Below are 14,932 nucleotides of genomic sequence, written 5' to 3'. Positions count from 1 at the left end.
TTTTCTGTCCCGTAACTGAATTATCATGTTATCTGCTTTTCTAAATCAGTTCTTTCTGAAAAATGTCTCACGCAGGATGCAGTCTGTCCTGCATGAAGACAGATGGTCAATCAGACATGTTTTCTAAGAGTGAATACCAGCTGATCTTTGATGTGCTCCCTTTTATAATCTCCTTCCTCGGCCTTTCCTTCCTTTCAGCAGAGTACAGCACCATCCACAGTCCATCAACCCCCATTAAAGATTCAGATTCGGATCGATTGCGCCGGGCCTCGGATGGAAAGTCACGTGGCCGTGGAAGAAGGAACAACAACCCATCCCCACCGCCCGATTCTGACCTTGAGGTAGGATGAGCCCGCTACCTTGGCGACAGACTGCCTCGCCCTGTCTGAAGTGCATGGACGTTAATCCACTTACTTTATGGCTGCCACTTAAACTCTTGATGGGCATTAAATCTTAACGCAGTGTTCCTTAACTACCAATAAATTATTTAAAGCATTGTGGAATATATGACTCAACGCATATCATATATAAAGTTCATGTGTATAACTTGTAAATAAACAACAAGGCTTTGTAATTCGAGGACTCATCACTCAATGAAGAGAATATATGTTGTAGTCTCTGAGCTGCTTGCTACCTGATTGGGGACCATATGTCAAAATGAACCCAGAATTATCTCATTAATACCTTATTAATCTGAATAAGGATAATAGCTGCTATTATAGCGCTGACATCATGGCGTGTTAACATATCTAGTTAATTAGTTTGTCAGTATTGATTAAGCTAATGTAAAGGGTAAGAGGGTGGAATGCTTGTAGTGGGGTGATGAGAGAAGTGTTGCGGTGACCAGTCCAAGCAAATGGATCCTGGTCCCTGTGGCACACAAATACACACTCCTGGCCTATTGACCAGCAGGATCACCTTGCAACCCTACAGAGTGCACCATTGATTTTGTTTCTTTTCTCTCTATTTTTTTTTTCTTTGTGTCTTTCTCCCAACCCCACACCGCGCTTCATGATGCCATCTCTCTAGCGAGTTTTCATCTGGGACCTGGATGAAACAATCATTGTTTTCCATTCCTTGCTCACGGGGTCTTATGCCAACAGATATGGACGGGTGAGTGACAGCAGTGCACTTTATCAGCAAAAATTTTTAAATATTGAAACGAGAGAACAAGGTCCAGCAGGTGGTAATGGCCATTGAGCAGAGGGTAGAGTTCACTTTTGGTCTTAGTAAGACGACAGAGCGGAACTCAATGTACAGATAATTGTTTCTTTTTTTAATATGTCCAGTGAGGCCTGGCAAGTATTTGACTGCTCTTTGCAGCTGTTGGTGCTATGCATGGCTGGTCAGGGCTTGGTTGTAGGAGCTCGCAACAGTTGCACTCTGACTGACTCTTGACACATCTCGAGTGTTTCTTTCTTCTTCAGAAATGCCACATTGTTAGTTTAATTAAGTGCTGCTCAATGCGTTCCTTTCAGGCAAGGATCTCCCTGGAGACCGTACCAGGCTGAGTCCAACAAACGGCTTTCATTCAAATTAAAATGGAGAGATTATCTTAAACCTGGCTTATTTCAACATTCAGGATGATAATTCCTAACAAATTTATTATTAGAATTTCATTAATTAATATTTTGTTGTTTGCACTCCAAATTTTTAATTCAGATTCAGGTTTTTTTGTTAATTCCATTTCCTCTTTAGGAACTATAACAGAAAAAAATTTAAGATCAGCATTCAAGTATTTTGAGGGCCATTCTCTTGTGAGCAGAGGTATTTTGATGAAGAATAGATCTGACTAATAAACATGAAGTGTGTAAGACATCTGACAATATAAAACAAAATTTTAAACAAAGGCAAAACACTTATAATTTTAACATTTTAAAATGTCTATAGCATATTTATTTGCAATTATCATGGTTAGTAGTTGTGATACGGGAGCCCAAAAAAAACCTGAGCGAGAGTTCAGACTAGACAGACTTATGGATTTGTCTTCTTTTTATTGAGTGGAAAAATATGTTTGATCAAAATTATTTTAAGACTCATTCCTACCTAAATCTGGACTTAGGACAAAGAAAATTAATTTTCAGTTATTGACAACTCATCAACTTTCTCAATTTTGAATTAATTCAAGTTAACTCACTAGGTTTATGCAAAATCTGCATAAAAGTTTTGCTCTGTCCTATTCTGACATCCTAAATGAACCACAGACATTGCCTTGACATATCCTAGAAAATACTTTCAGTGTTTCCACTGACTTCATTTTAAACTCCTCTCTGCATCAGAAAATTTGCCAACATTGACTTTTCTTGACAGTATGTTCACCAATTCAAATAAAAAGAAATTTTGATTTTCCAAATACCCAGTGACAAGTCAGGCTGACCAAGCTAAAAATGATCATATTCTGGTCAGGAACTGATTTTATTTTGGTGCCTCTCTATTTATTGTTCAAGAAGAAGGTCATTTTCTTACCCAGGTCAATGTGTATTCTCATAAGATAAAGAATTTGCTTTTCCAGGCTTTGCTATTTGTTGTTTCATTTAAATTGCTCCTCTAAATTTAAACTTTCAAAACAAACTATTTGGGAAATAAGGCAGAATTATATTCTCATGGTTTTGTTAAGGTCACAGGTTATCTCTCTGCTTTTTCCTTGTACATGTAGAACACTAATAGAGATATTGTTTATGGTAAAGTCAGCAATACATCCAAATTTGATGTGTGTTAGCCTGTGTGCACCATCTCAAATTGTCACCTGTTTTGGCTATGGTTTGACTGGTTTTGAAGTCAAGATGTGAAATATTACTACTCAAGTGTCAGAAAGCTTAGGGTCTGCAGCCAATGCTCTGTGCCTTTGTTCTGGTATTGAGGGGGTGTTTGATGGGGGCAGTGTTTTGTTTCTGGGGTGAAGGAGGACTGCCCCACGACCCTCCACTGTTTATTTACTTTATTCTCAGGCCTGCATGCTGGGTAAAGGGAGACCTAAAGCTCAGGAGCTTTGGCTCCATGATGAGGGCCACTCACACCAAACACTCACACACACCAACAGACACGCAAAGACCCATAGCTCCAATGGGCTCCTCTGAAACAGGAAACACTCCTAACTCCATAAGGGCCCATTCCATCAGAGCTCATATGGGATGTGACAACCACTAAAGCCCCTCTCTCACTCCCTGTTTTCCCTTTTGTTCCCACTTTTTCTCCTTCAAGCACAGTTTAGTCACTTTTTCACTTTTTTCATCAGGCTCCAACTGGTTTTATGAATGTAAAACAAAGACAAAATGATTATGACATCTTATATTGACAGTTATTGCAACCAATAATACTAAAAGCACATTTTCTGTTTGTCTTCCTTTGACTTAACACTAAGACTTCCAAAAGTCTGCTGACATTTTCAAATCCTAATTTCTCAGCAAAAAAGATATTAGCTGCCCTAAAGGTTAATAGAAGTCGCTAGATAAAATAATCAGCTAATTTGCACAATTAACCATTAGCGCATAATTGTAATGGATGTCTTAGGATACTCAAATGAAATTATGGACAAGGAAAACAAACGTAAGAAAAAAACACCATAAATGTATTTAGACCTTCAGATTAGCTTTCCTTTTATGTCACAGTTAAAAGCCTTCTTCATCTGAGCTTGGAGCAGTAAAAAGGGCCAAACGAAACACTTTGGTTGAGTTACTTTAGATTTTAACTTTGTGGGTTTTTTAAGCTTTTAGTTCTTATTTTCAGCTAAGTCTTGTTTGATTTTAACTCTCCCTATCAGGAACTTAGACAATTCACAGTGAACGTGAACATCCTTCTGTTTTTTTCTTTGTGCAATCTATACAAAATAAACTGACCAAACAGGGCCGATAGAAGAAAGTATCAATGGTAACCTTGGTTTATGTGTAGCCTAGACTTAGGGAGGTGAACATCTTATTTCTGATAGCAGCTGGGATGTACGGTTTCACAAGGACTGGGCTGCCTGTGAGCTCTTTAGGATGTGGTGGGACCCACTGTAGCGCCCACTGCCCATTAATAACAGTAGTGCATCTGACGCACAAAGGTGATGTCACATGCACTTTAAAATATATTTTTTTATTATTTTATACTATGAAACAATACACACCAGACGTCCAGTAATCTGATCTATTTTTGTGCACTTTAGCACAACAAATCTGACGAGTTTTAGATGTGCCGATGTTTCTAAATTAATGAGACAAAGGCGTGGTGCGTGTTCTACTATAAATTACACATGCTTTCATGTGCGAGTCTCAAAAAGTCCCTAATAAGACCAGCAAAAGTGGTTAGATTTAGTGCCAGTTGCTTTTTTAAGAGTTATTGGAAAGATCTGAGTCCTTGTCCCCAATTGACCTAGATGGGAACATGGTTATTGCTCTTTGAAACTCGAATAAACTGTCTAGTAAAAATTACTTTTAAAGTCTCTGAAAATAGCTAGTTTACTCAGTAAACTACTGTTGGTAGTGCAGCCTAGCAACATTTACTACACTGGTGGTTTTTACAGATTTTTAACATACAACCACCTACAAACTAACAAGAAATGAATCGGATTTTATTCAACTGATGATTTCTTGCTGCATATCTATTCCCAACCACCACTTTGCTTCATCAACTTGCCTTTTCCCTCTGTGTCCTCCTGCATATTTATCAGTCAGATTTATTTGACTGACAGATATCTTATGGGCGTACACAAAAAAAAGTTACAAAGCAGTTTCTTTTCTCTTTGCTGTTCTGCACTTACTATAAATGGATGAGTATCTGAGCAAGTTGACATGCACACTTTCTCTTACTCACTGTGACCTCGTAGCCACTCTCTCTAACTCTTACCCTCCCTCCCACATGCACACATAAACAGACTTCTCTTTTTATCAGCCCTTTTAATTGGCATCAAGACACTCACCCCCATAAAGCTGATGGCTGAGGCCAGCTGTGCTGCTATTGGGCAGGCTAGAGCTCAGGCTCAAAGTGGGTAAGAGTGGATGTGTGTGGGTGGGGGTGGTGTTATTGCTAAAGGGTTTGGAGGGAGTGGGGGTGGATGTTGGCACCCCCCTGGAGGCAGTGACATCTCAGGACAGGTGGTCCTGCAGCAGTGACAGCAGCAGCACTTTGGCCTTCTGGCCTGCTTGTATGCTTAACTCCCTCACTGACTGATTGTTTAGATTTAATTGGAAAGGATTCACTTGCGCCAGAGAGGATCGCCTTTTCCCACCGATCCCGTCCGTAACGCTAAATCTCCCAGCAGCGGCAGACGTTGGGAAGAGGGAGGTAGCTTGTTGATGTAAGGAGGGGGTAATTGTTTTTGATGAATTCCTACTGAAAGATTGATTCAAACTGTGAGGCTGAGGGGAAGGAAAAAGCCTGGAGAAGTGGAGGATTGAGCTCTACTTGTGTGGTTTGCACTCTGTCATTTTAGTGAAAACATAAGGATTGTGGGGTGTGACAGCTAATCAGCGGAGAGCTCAGGTGTGTCTTTTGGTGGTTTAACTCGGTAATCCCTGCTTCTGTTCCTGCCTGGCCCGACTTAAAGGCAGATCTCATCCAGCTGCTTGGGAAGACAGCTATTGTCTTCCTTCATCCTTTACTTACTAAAAACAATTTGCTGATTAGAGAGTTAAGACAAAAACATGGTTTGAATAAGAAGCACATCTCTGAAGTCATTATTTTCTCGGATGTAAATCTTTAAAAACTAAATTACCTTTTTAAAAATTGAAGATGCTCACATTGTCACAGTTTCAATAACTATTTAGCTAAATCTTTAAAAGGTCTCACCGCACAAGTGGTGGGATCATATTGCCATTGCAGCAATAAACATATTACTGACATGTCATAATTTAATTAATTAAAATGAAAATTCTTGATGTTTTTGTGTTCAGTTTATTTTCTCTGCCATACTTGGAACCTCCAACTTGTAAAATGTTTAAGTAAACAGAGTTATATCACCTACACATATAGTCAAATGATGCATTAGCACAAATATGTGGAGAACAAGGCTGTTTACGATTTTGGGCTGTGACCTCGGCTCTTCTAAATCAACCACCCTTCCTGAGGAGACACATGCTTTTATGGCCTTCATTCAAGTCTGTGGCATTTCTGATGACTATTCTGGTCCTTTTGAGAGGGCCGTAAAAAAGAGGCTGAAACTTTCAAGTCTTCTTTTATGGGAGAAGCCTGCAGTGGAATTTAAAGGGATTGGGTGTTAATTGAGTGACTTGGAGTGAAAATCGTAACTTACTGCATTTACTAGATCTGCCTAATTTGCCTTTTTGAACAAAACAGCAGAACAATTCTTTGTTTGATTTAGATATTTTTGTGTGTTTAAGGACCCTCCAACATCTGTATCATTAGGACTAAGGATGGAAGAAATGATCTTCAACTTGGCAGACACACACTTATTCTTTAACGACTTAGAGGTGAGTTTCTCTGGTCCTATTTTACTCTCCTGTTCTTTGATAATGTACAAATCTCTTCCATTTACATTGAGTTGATTTTATTGGGTGTAGAGGCATAAACATATTTGAATGGAAGCTGAATAAGTCCAATTGTAGTAATGAAAGCAACAACTGTAGTATTACATAGAGCTTTTCTCTCAGCTATCCCCCATTGCAGTGAAGTATTACCTCAGTCCCTAAGGGACACAGTGAATTTCACATGTGCTGTCAGTCTCCTGGGTTGCCAGCCCTGCCCCCGCCTCCAGCTCATTCCCACTCTAATGGCCGCCAGTACAATTTGTCAGGCTCTAGTGTTTCTGTTGCTCTCCTGTCTGCCGGTGTGTCATGCTGTGTGCTTGGTGTCACTGGCTTCCTACTCCACAAACTCCACCATCACAGCACACAATCCCCTATCATCATCCCTCTCAGGGGTCTTTGCCTCACTGATTCATGTTGTGTAAGATCTTCCCCTGGGGGAAAATCAGGACATGGGTCATGATAGGACCCATGATAGGTATATTGTATTCAGACCCATTGAACTTTTTCACTTTGTATTTCCAAACTTCTAGGTATTTCATTTGAAATGTGTGTGGTAGATCAAAACAAAGTAGTGTACAATTATGCTGGGAGAAGTTGATACGTGGTTTTCAATTTTTTTAATAAGCAACAGTTGTGGAAAAGTGTAAAGCTGATTTAGGTTATGAAACAATATGCTAATCTTTAAAAAAATACAAAACTGCAAACCTCCCAAGATGTGACTTTCCACAAAAACTGACAATCTGGGCAAGGAAAGCAATCTGAAGAAGGTAACTCTGCAAGAGCTGTAGAAATTCAAAGCTCAGATGTGACAGTATGTGTACACGATAACTATTAGTGATGCACTGTTCAAATCAGGCATTAATAAAGTGTCAAGAGTATCAATAAAGTTATAGAAGAAGAGCATTTTACAGTTTCCCACAAACCATATAAGGGAAATACAAAATAGCAAGGAGGTGCTCTGGTGAATAAAGAATAGTATTAAAGAGTTTGGCCTACATGCAAAATACTGTGTGGTAGTCCGCTAACACAGCACAACTCCTTAAACTCATTGTGGGATGAGTATCATCCTGTGGTGATGCTTATTTTCAGTAGGGACAGTGACGCTAGTCAGTGTTGATAGGAAGAGAGACACGCTGCAAGAAAACCTGCTACATGCTGGAGTGGAGTGCAGTTGTGCTGACTAAAGGCCTGGATTCATATGCATAGCATACTTATAAGATTTTTATTAGTTAAAACATTTGAAAACTTTTGTTGATTACGATTTTGGTTGATACTGATTTTTTGTCTGAAATGTTGCTATATATAGCAAGAAAGTTGCTGAGTTGGTAACAGTGGAGTGACTATTGTTTACTCTAAATAGGGAGTCATGACCTGGTGGGTGGGTCTGTCAGTCAAACCGCTCTCACCTCAGAGCAAAAGAGAACAGTAGCTGATTTTTAGATCTTTGTCGAGGCAGATAAGATTGTTGGATAAGAATTCACATGTAAGTATCGGCCCATCACCAATCTCCCAAAAGTAAGAAAATTGGGGCATATTTATCGGCTGGTTGGTTTATCAGTGCACCTCTTTTGAAAACCATGTATTGAGTTCTATTCCCTCACAATGAATTGAAATTTTATGTTTGTTTGTCACATAAAATTCCAGAAAAATCAAATAAAGTGTGTAGTTTTAAGTTGATGAAATATAAAGAGTATAGAAAATGCAGTGAAGTCTTTTGCAAGGCTCTGTAATTTTCTGTGTGTTGGATATCTAAAAATTTTTTAATAGAAATACTAAAGAAAACGTAAGGAGTAAGAGACTCAAGATACTCAGAGTGTACAGAAATGGTATGTTGGATTTGTTGAAATGTGGATACACATTTTATCCAAACACTGTCCGTTATCATTTTTGCATGCATAATTTAGCAGTAATTGATTCTGCTTTTGTTGCTTTAGAATTTTCTTAATTTTATCCAAATTTATTCCATCTTATCACAATGACTCCCCTCTTTTCCTGAGTGTCCTGTTTTATTCTCACGTCACAAAAGAGTAAATGTTTTTCTTGACAATGAAGTGCGAAGAGATCTATAGCCAGTTTGCCAAGTCTCATTGCTTACCACCATGTTGGGCTTTGCTATACAAAGCATGTCCAGCAGTAAGAAAAAGAAAACTCCTCAAACAGAGAGTCAAGAGACAGGAAAATATGTGCAAACTCCCTTAGACGGACAAGTGACTGAGATTCCAAATGCAGTCATTGTGATCAAAGTTAATTGACTCCAATTGGCTGGTTAAATATTTCCTTATGCTCTGGCTGTGTAGAATCCATCTAGCTGCACTTTATTTAATAGATGTGCCCCAATCATTTGAAAAAGAAATGGCAGTTTGTGACAACTCTTAAATGTGGTTTTGCTCAACATCTGTCCCGTGTTTTGATTTCTTTTCATGTGCTCATAGATGAATTGGCAGCTCAGACTCCTTAAAAATTATTTGAAAACCCTGCATGTGTATTTCTTCTGCTCTTTCTCAGGAACAAAACTGTTAGATTTTGTTTTGACACTTTAAAGATTCAGCGTTTTTTCCACTTTAAACTGTGATGACTGAAAATGCTGTGGTCAGTTCAAGGAACGCGTTCCAGGATGACCAAACTCTACAGACGCTGCACTGATTGTCATTAATAATCATACCAGAGACGGGGTGACATTCTCTCAAAGGCACATTCATCCTTTCTCCTAAACTGAGCCCAGCCTATCTGAGTGTTAATTACCAGTTCTCAGCAATGCCTTACCAGTTGTGTTTCCTCTCTCCTGATTTACAGTCTACCATCTCAAACAGAGCTAAATAGAGTCCCACTATAAATACCGCAGCCAACAGCAGTTATGTATTTAAGCATGTGCAGAAATGCATTTGGTCCATCTAATTTAGTCTAAGCCATAAAGGGAGACCCCAGAGGCTGTGCAGGAACACAGGTGCAGAGTAAGTGGCCAAATAGTGTTTGAATGGTGCATCCAAGTTTTAACACTGCCGGCCTTTGCACAAAGCCATCAGATAAGGTTTATAAATTTTGCACACAGTTTGAATTTTGCAATATTTTTTAAAGATAAATTATAGCTTTCAATTTTTCTGGAGCCTTTTTTTTTTTTTACCGTTACCTTAAAGCATAAAAATGTCCCCAGTCTGCAGAGACCACAAAGGCACAATATTAGCTAATGTTCTACGTGTGTTCAAGTGTGAATGTGTGTGAGTGGAGGCCAGCCCGTGTTGATAGAGCTGGTGAGTGATGATTCGGGGGAAAGTCATAAAAAGAAAGAGGGCATGCCGAAGGGGTCAACAGGGATCAGTTTCACCTTTATGTCTCTCTTTCTCTCTCCCTCTATTTTCTTCAAACTTTTTCTGGATCGGCACACTTTTTTTAGGTTACTTTTTATTTTATTTTTTAGGTGAGTCTTAGAAATACCTCAGCTTCACCAAAAGACTCCTAATAAATACTCCTAAAAATTCTGCACATTCCCCAGCAGATCTCTTATTGTTTGTCTGGCACTAACCGTTTACCGCTCAACCCTTTAAAGGATGGGTGTAGTATTATATGATCAACATTGTTTTTTGGGGGGTTTTACCATCAGAAATGGTCTCGGTGAAGTAATGAGAAAAGTAATTCAAGGCAATATGATCCTCATTGATGTGATTCCCTCTGTATTATTTTTACATCACCAAGGTTTGCATCACAGATGAGCAAAGCAAATTGCTTTAAGAAATCATCTATTAAACTTTTTTTTTTTTACAAAATCCTAATAATGCTAACTTAATATGAATAATGTAATTACAGTGTCTTACAAAATTATTTGTTCTACTTTACCTTTTTTATTCTGTCATGTTACAACCACAGATTTTATCATGTTATTTGATAGAACAACAGATAGTACCATATAGCTTTGAAGTGGAGGGAAAATTATACTTGGTTTTAATTTTTTTTGTTTGTTTGTTTTTATGAAAACCTGAAAAGTGTGGCGTTAATATGAATTCGATCCCATTTACTCTAATACCATTAAATAAAATATAGTCACTCTCAGAAACTTCCTAAATAGACAATAGAGTCCACCTGCACATTGTTCAATTCCACTATAAATACATTTACTGGAGGCCTCAAATATTTGTAAAGAAAGCATCATGAAGACCAAGCCCAAAGATATCAGAAATGATTTAAAAAAATTAGCCCAGGAATGATGCTCTAACTAAGAGAGATCAACAGCTCAGGTCTGGGATTCACTGACAACTACAGTTATGTTAACAAATTGGGACAACGGCAGCATGAATGCCTTTGCACAACACTGTAATTGCCTCTATGTATATGAAACAGATTTATTTGAGGGGATTCGTAAGAGGATTTATTGTCCACATTGTGAAATCTATTAAAATCACCCAAACTGGAAAATCTGTGACACGGTGGAGTTAACTGATGGTCTTAAGTGATGGTTATAATGAAGCCCACTGAGGTTGAGTTTGCTGGGAAGACTGACAGCTCTGCCATTGCTCAGGTCATTGGAGGGTGGAGGGTTTACTATAGGTGTGTTGCTGCAGCCAGGACTCCAGTGCCGAACAATATGTGGGAACCGGGGGCCTCGTTCTAGCTTACCGAGCCCCCTGTGATCCCTTCTCAGTGGGGTACGAGGGCTGTCGAGAAAACAACCCTCCCTGTCTGGAAAAAAAAGGGCATGGGGGCAAAACACTCAGAGAGAGAGGGAAAGGGTAAGAGGTCTTTAAAGGTGGGAACATTTTCAATAGAATGTTCTATGTGTAACACTTGCAGCACATCTGAAAACATGTGGTACTGCAAAGTCACATATGCAGGCATGTACTTACTTTTCACATGCTAGTGAACCCACCCACACAAACACACACATATCTGTGTAGCAGTCCTGTAACACTGTATGCTGACTCTCATTTATAGCTCCCAGTCCGCATTTACAGGGCTGAAACCTCCTCTGTCACTCTCACCCAGAGGCTGACTGTTAATGAGGGATGCAGTGAAATGCATGGTTACCTTTGCCTCGTGGCTGAAATGGTCCTCCTGAGCCCCTTAGGTTGGAGCCGTTCTGTTAGTTTAACATCCCACTGCCAAGAGTCAGATCCTGTGCTTGCCATGCCATAAGAGTGGTAGCTTTAATTATGTTCTCCCGTATGGTTTATTTTTCTGTGATTTTCTTTCCTCCTAAGGTGGAACCTGATGCTTTTCTTTGAATTTGGATAATAAGTTGCTCTACTGATTAGCTACCAATAAGCGCTTAAAACGGTACAGCCTTATTTATTTTTATTTCAAAATGAAGACCAATACCCTTTTCAAATCATTAAGATTTGCAACAGATAGAAGTCTGGAACATAGCATGGGCGTTCGCCTTCCAGCGTTGCTCTGAATCCAAAAGCAGAACATTAGCTTTTCCTATTTCTTTTACTTGCAAAAAAAAAAAAAAAACAGTGTCTCCTTTTTCTTTCACTTTACAATCAAGCAGTTCTTTGTGTTGGTCAGTCTCCGAATATTGGTTGTGATTTGACAAGATGTGAAGAGGTTGAAGGGTTACAAACATCTTTGCATGGAGTTATGTGCTTTCAGATCTACTCCAAACACTCATTTGAGTATTTGCCTGGCCACTGATGCAGGAATTCTGTCATATTCCTCCGTTAAGTCTCAAGGTTGCACCCCTGATGTGTTCTGGAAAGACTACAGACAGGAGGTGGAGGTTTTAAAGCCACCCTGTCAGTCATCACACTGCGGTGCTCCACTTCACATCCACTCTGCAGCACCAATTCGCAGCCACACGCCAGTCAGTGCTGAGGGTGTGTAGAAAATATTGCATTACTGTCTGATGACAAATTATATTTTTAATATTTTTAAAAAAAGGGAGACAGAACACCTGTTTAGCATGGGCTTGATGGGAAAAATGAGCATTAACTTTCACAGGTTTGTTCAACTTGGCAGGAAAAAACTGTTTCACTGTTGTGAGGAGAAAATGCTGAAGTGACTGAGATTTGATATAGCACTTAGTGTTGCTTGCCTTGAGGTGTGGTTTGGATATAAAATGCCAAAATTAGGAAATTATGAACAGCAGCTCATCTATCAGATGTAACTAATTTACTGCCTACCTGTGAGGCGTGGGGTCCTGTTCTTTCCCCAACTTCTCAGAAACAGGGCTTCAAAGACCCACTCTGTATCCCCATGCCCAGCTGTGGAATTTCTCTTCCCCCTCCTGTAAAACCAGCATAGACATCTCCGTACCTGTGCTTTGTTTGGCACTGCTGTTTGAATTCCGCGACTGTTCAAGCAAAGATTGTGGACTGGAATGAAGAGGGTTTTGAAGAACTCTCCCTTTGTTACCCACATCCTGTGTTTGACCCTCAGATAATCACAACCCTCCTCCACCCACCTCTGGACAGGGGTCCCTGTGGTGGGAACGGACAAGGAAGTTGCTGGGGGTCATAGACAAGGGGCAGGAGAGGCGGGAGGGGGTTGGATGACAGCCTCTTGCCAGTAGAGTGGTGGTATTGAGAACCTGTGAACAATTGATGAGCCATGTTCACATGGCATTAGCCTGCAGGGTCACAATACCTTTTGCCATGATGGCTGCTGCTCCCCACCCCAACCCTGACAAAGTTGCAGCTCACCTGATAGGGATAACAGAGGAAGAGAGGGCGCTATTTCTAAAAAGCTGACACCATTGTATGTTAGTGAGTGAACTACGCCTTCACGAAGTTAAAACAACTCTCAAAGAAACTGAACATGGCCTTCCTTGTATGTATTTTGGCAGAGTTGCCCTGTCTTTCTTCTCCATGCCTATGACTGTTCCAGTCACCACTCTGAGCTCTTCCGAGAGCTACAGGAAGACCCGGGCCGTCATTGCTGATTGCTTAATGACAGATGCTGAGAGAACAAAGAGGGCTCTGATAGCCTCTTCCTCAGTGAAAGGCTTTCAGCACTCCAGTGGAAAGACAGAGATAGAAAAGGAAGACAGTGAACATCCTGAGTTCTTGTGGGATTTTTTTGTTGGCGTTTTGGCTTTTTCTTTTTTCTTGAGCTGCTTGAAAGTCAAATGAACATAGATAAAAGAAAATAATGTTGCTTATGTAATGAACAAAGCTGCTCAGTGTTCGGATAGACCAGTAGCAATGGCTTCTGTTAGAGGGTTTTCATTCTTTGGTACAGTAAGAACATCTGGTGTTAGTTAGTGATAATTGTAGAGCTTGGTGAGGAGCAGAAAAGGGAATTCAATAGAAGAGTAATGCTCAAAACGTTCTAAGAAATTAAAGAAGATTGCCCCTAACATGCCACTATTATATAAAAATATATTTTCATTGCACATAATGTACATAAGCATAAATATTGTCAACATTTTTCGGTGTGGATGCTGCTACTGAGAGAGGAACATTCTCTATCTATTTTCAGTATCAATGAGAGATTACTGAAATCAGAGGACACACATTTCTAAGCTTTATTCAGGCAACCAGAGTGAGATTTTAAATTTTGAAGAAAAAAAAAAGCCTGTCTGTCACAGAAAATGCTCAATTTTGAAATGTTTATAACCCTTTTTGAAATCTGATTGTTAAGAAATGCTCTTTTATTCCAGGAAATATACATTGTTACTCCCACAAATTCACTGCAATATTGCAATCGCAAAGGACTGTCTGGGTGCAGTACTGGTAAGATATTTGCAGTGTAAATTATGCTTTTTTTTTGTGCACGCGGTCAGACATATTATATAATGTGACCACAATCAGCCTTCTCTGTGAACAGTTTACGACTCCAAAGTGTCTCGCATCCGCAGAAGAACATAGACTTCACAAAGCAACACACTGTTTACAGAAGAAATAATGGATCCTATTGTCAGTGAATTGATTTTAAAGTGTATTCTCAGAAGATCTTAAAATGAAGAAATTTCAACATCTTGATGAAGGAAGCTGATAAGAAGAAACAACAATGATGGGCTTTTTTGGAGCATGTCCTGCTATTTCTGTAGAGAAGTCTTTTTGAATGAGTAGTCATAACCAGGAATGGTGCACCATGGGATGTGATGTGCATCTCTGACACAGACTTTTCATAATTTCATAATTTTCATAATTTAAAAAATTTCAGCCATTGTTTGTATACGGATTTAACATGTATGGTGTTTTCCGGTGCATAATTATGATTCATGTCTCACATCAATGACTTAAAATCTAAGACGCCTTGAAAACTACCAGATATGTATCCTGTTTAGTACCACATATGAAAGTGGTACATATCCTATATTCTTTTTGGGTGAAAAAATCGGAATTCGGTCTACAGTGAAAAAGTCACATATGGATCTCTACCCCTAAAAAAATGCCTTTGGGTTACATTTTCCTGCTGTGTGAACATACCGCTAGTTGGCCTTAATATCCCCACTCAATGTGTATATTTGATCATTTAAAGACTGAAGTTCATAGAAGCTTTGGGGACATTGTCTGATGATAACAAAAACAAGA

The 14,932-nt window shown here is 39.3% G+C and overlaps 1 protein-coding gene across 20 annotated transcripts in view; it reads left to right on the top strand.

Annotated features, from left to right (window-relative positions):
- Window positions 1-14,932, top strand: part of eya1 (EYA transcriptional coactivator and phosphatase 1) — a 78,540-nt gene that overhangs the window by 51,885 nt on the left and 11,723 nt on the right. For 14 of the 20 annotated variants that reach the window (XM_044104685.1, XM_044104684.1, XM_044104699.1 and 11 more), the window contains 3 exons: window positions 199-341; window positions 1,030-1,113; window positions 6,318-6,407. In XM_044104685.1, coding sequence (XP_043960620.1) covers window positions 199-341; window positions 1,030-1,113; window positions 6,318-6,407 — 317 coding nt within the window. The remainder of the gene's footprint in view (window positions 1-198; window positions 342-1,029; window positions 1,114-6,317; window positions 6,408-14,932) is intronic. The other 6 variants (XM_044104701.1, XM_044104703.1, XM_044104697.1 and 3 more) reach the window with 1 other exon arrangement.

Source organism: Gambusia affinis, linkage group LG21 (genome assembly GCF_019740435.1).
Source record: "Gambusia affinis linkage group LG21, SWU_Gaff_1.0, whole genome shotgun sequence".
NCBI classification, from domain to species: Eukaryota; Metazoa; Chordata; class Actinopteri; order Cyprinodontiformes; family Poeciliidae; genus Gambusia; species Gambusia affinis.
This window is presented reverse-complemented; position numbering and strand designations above follow the sequence as displayed.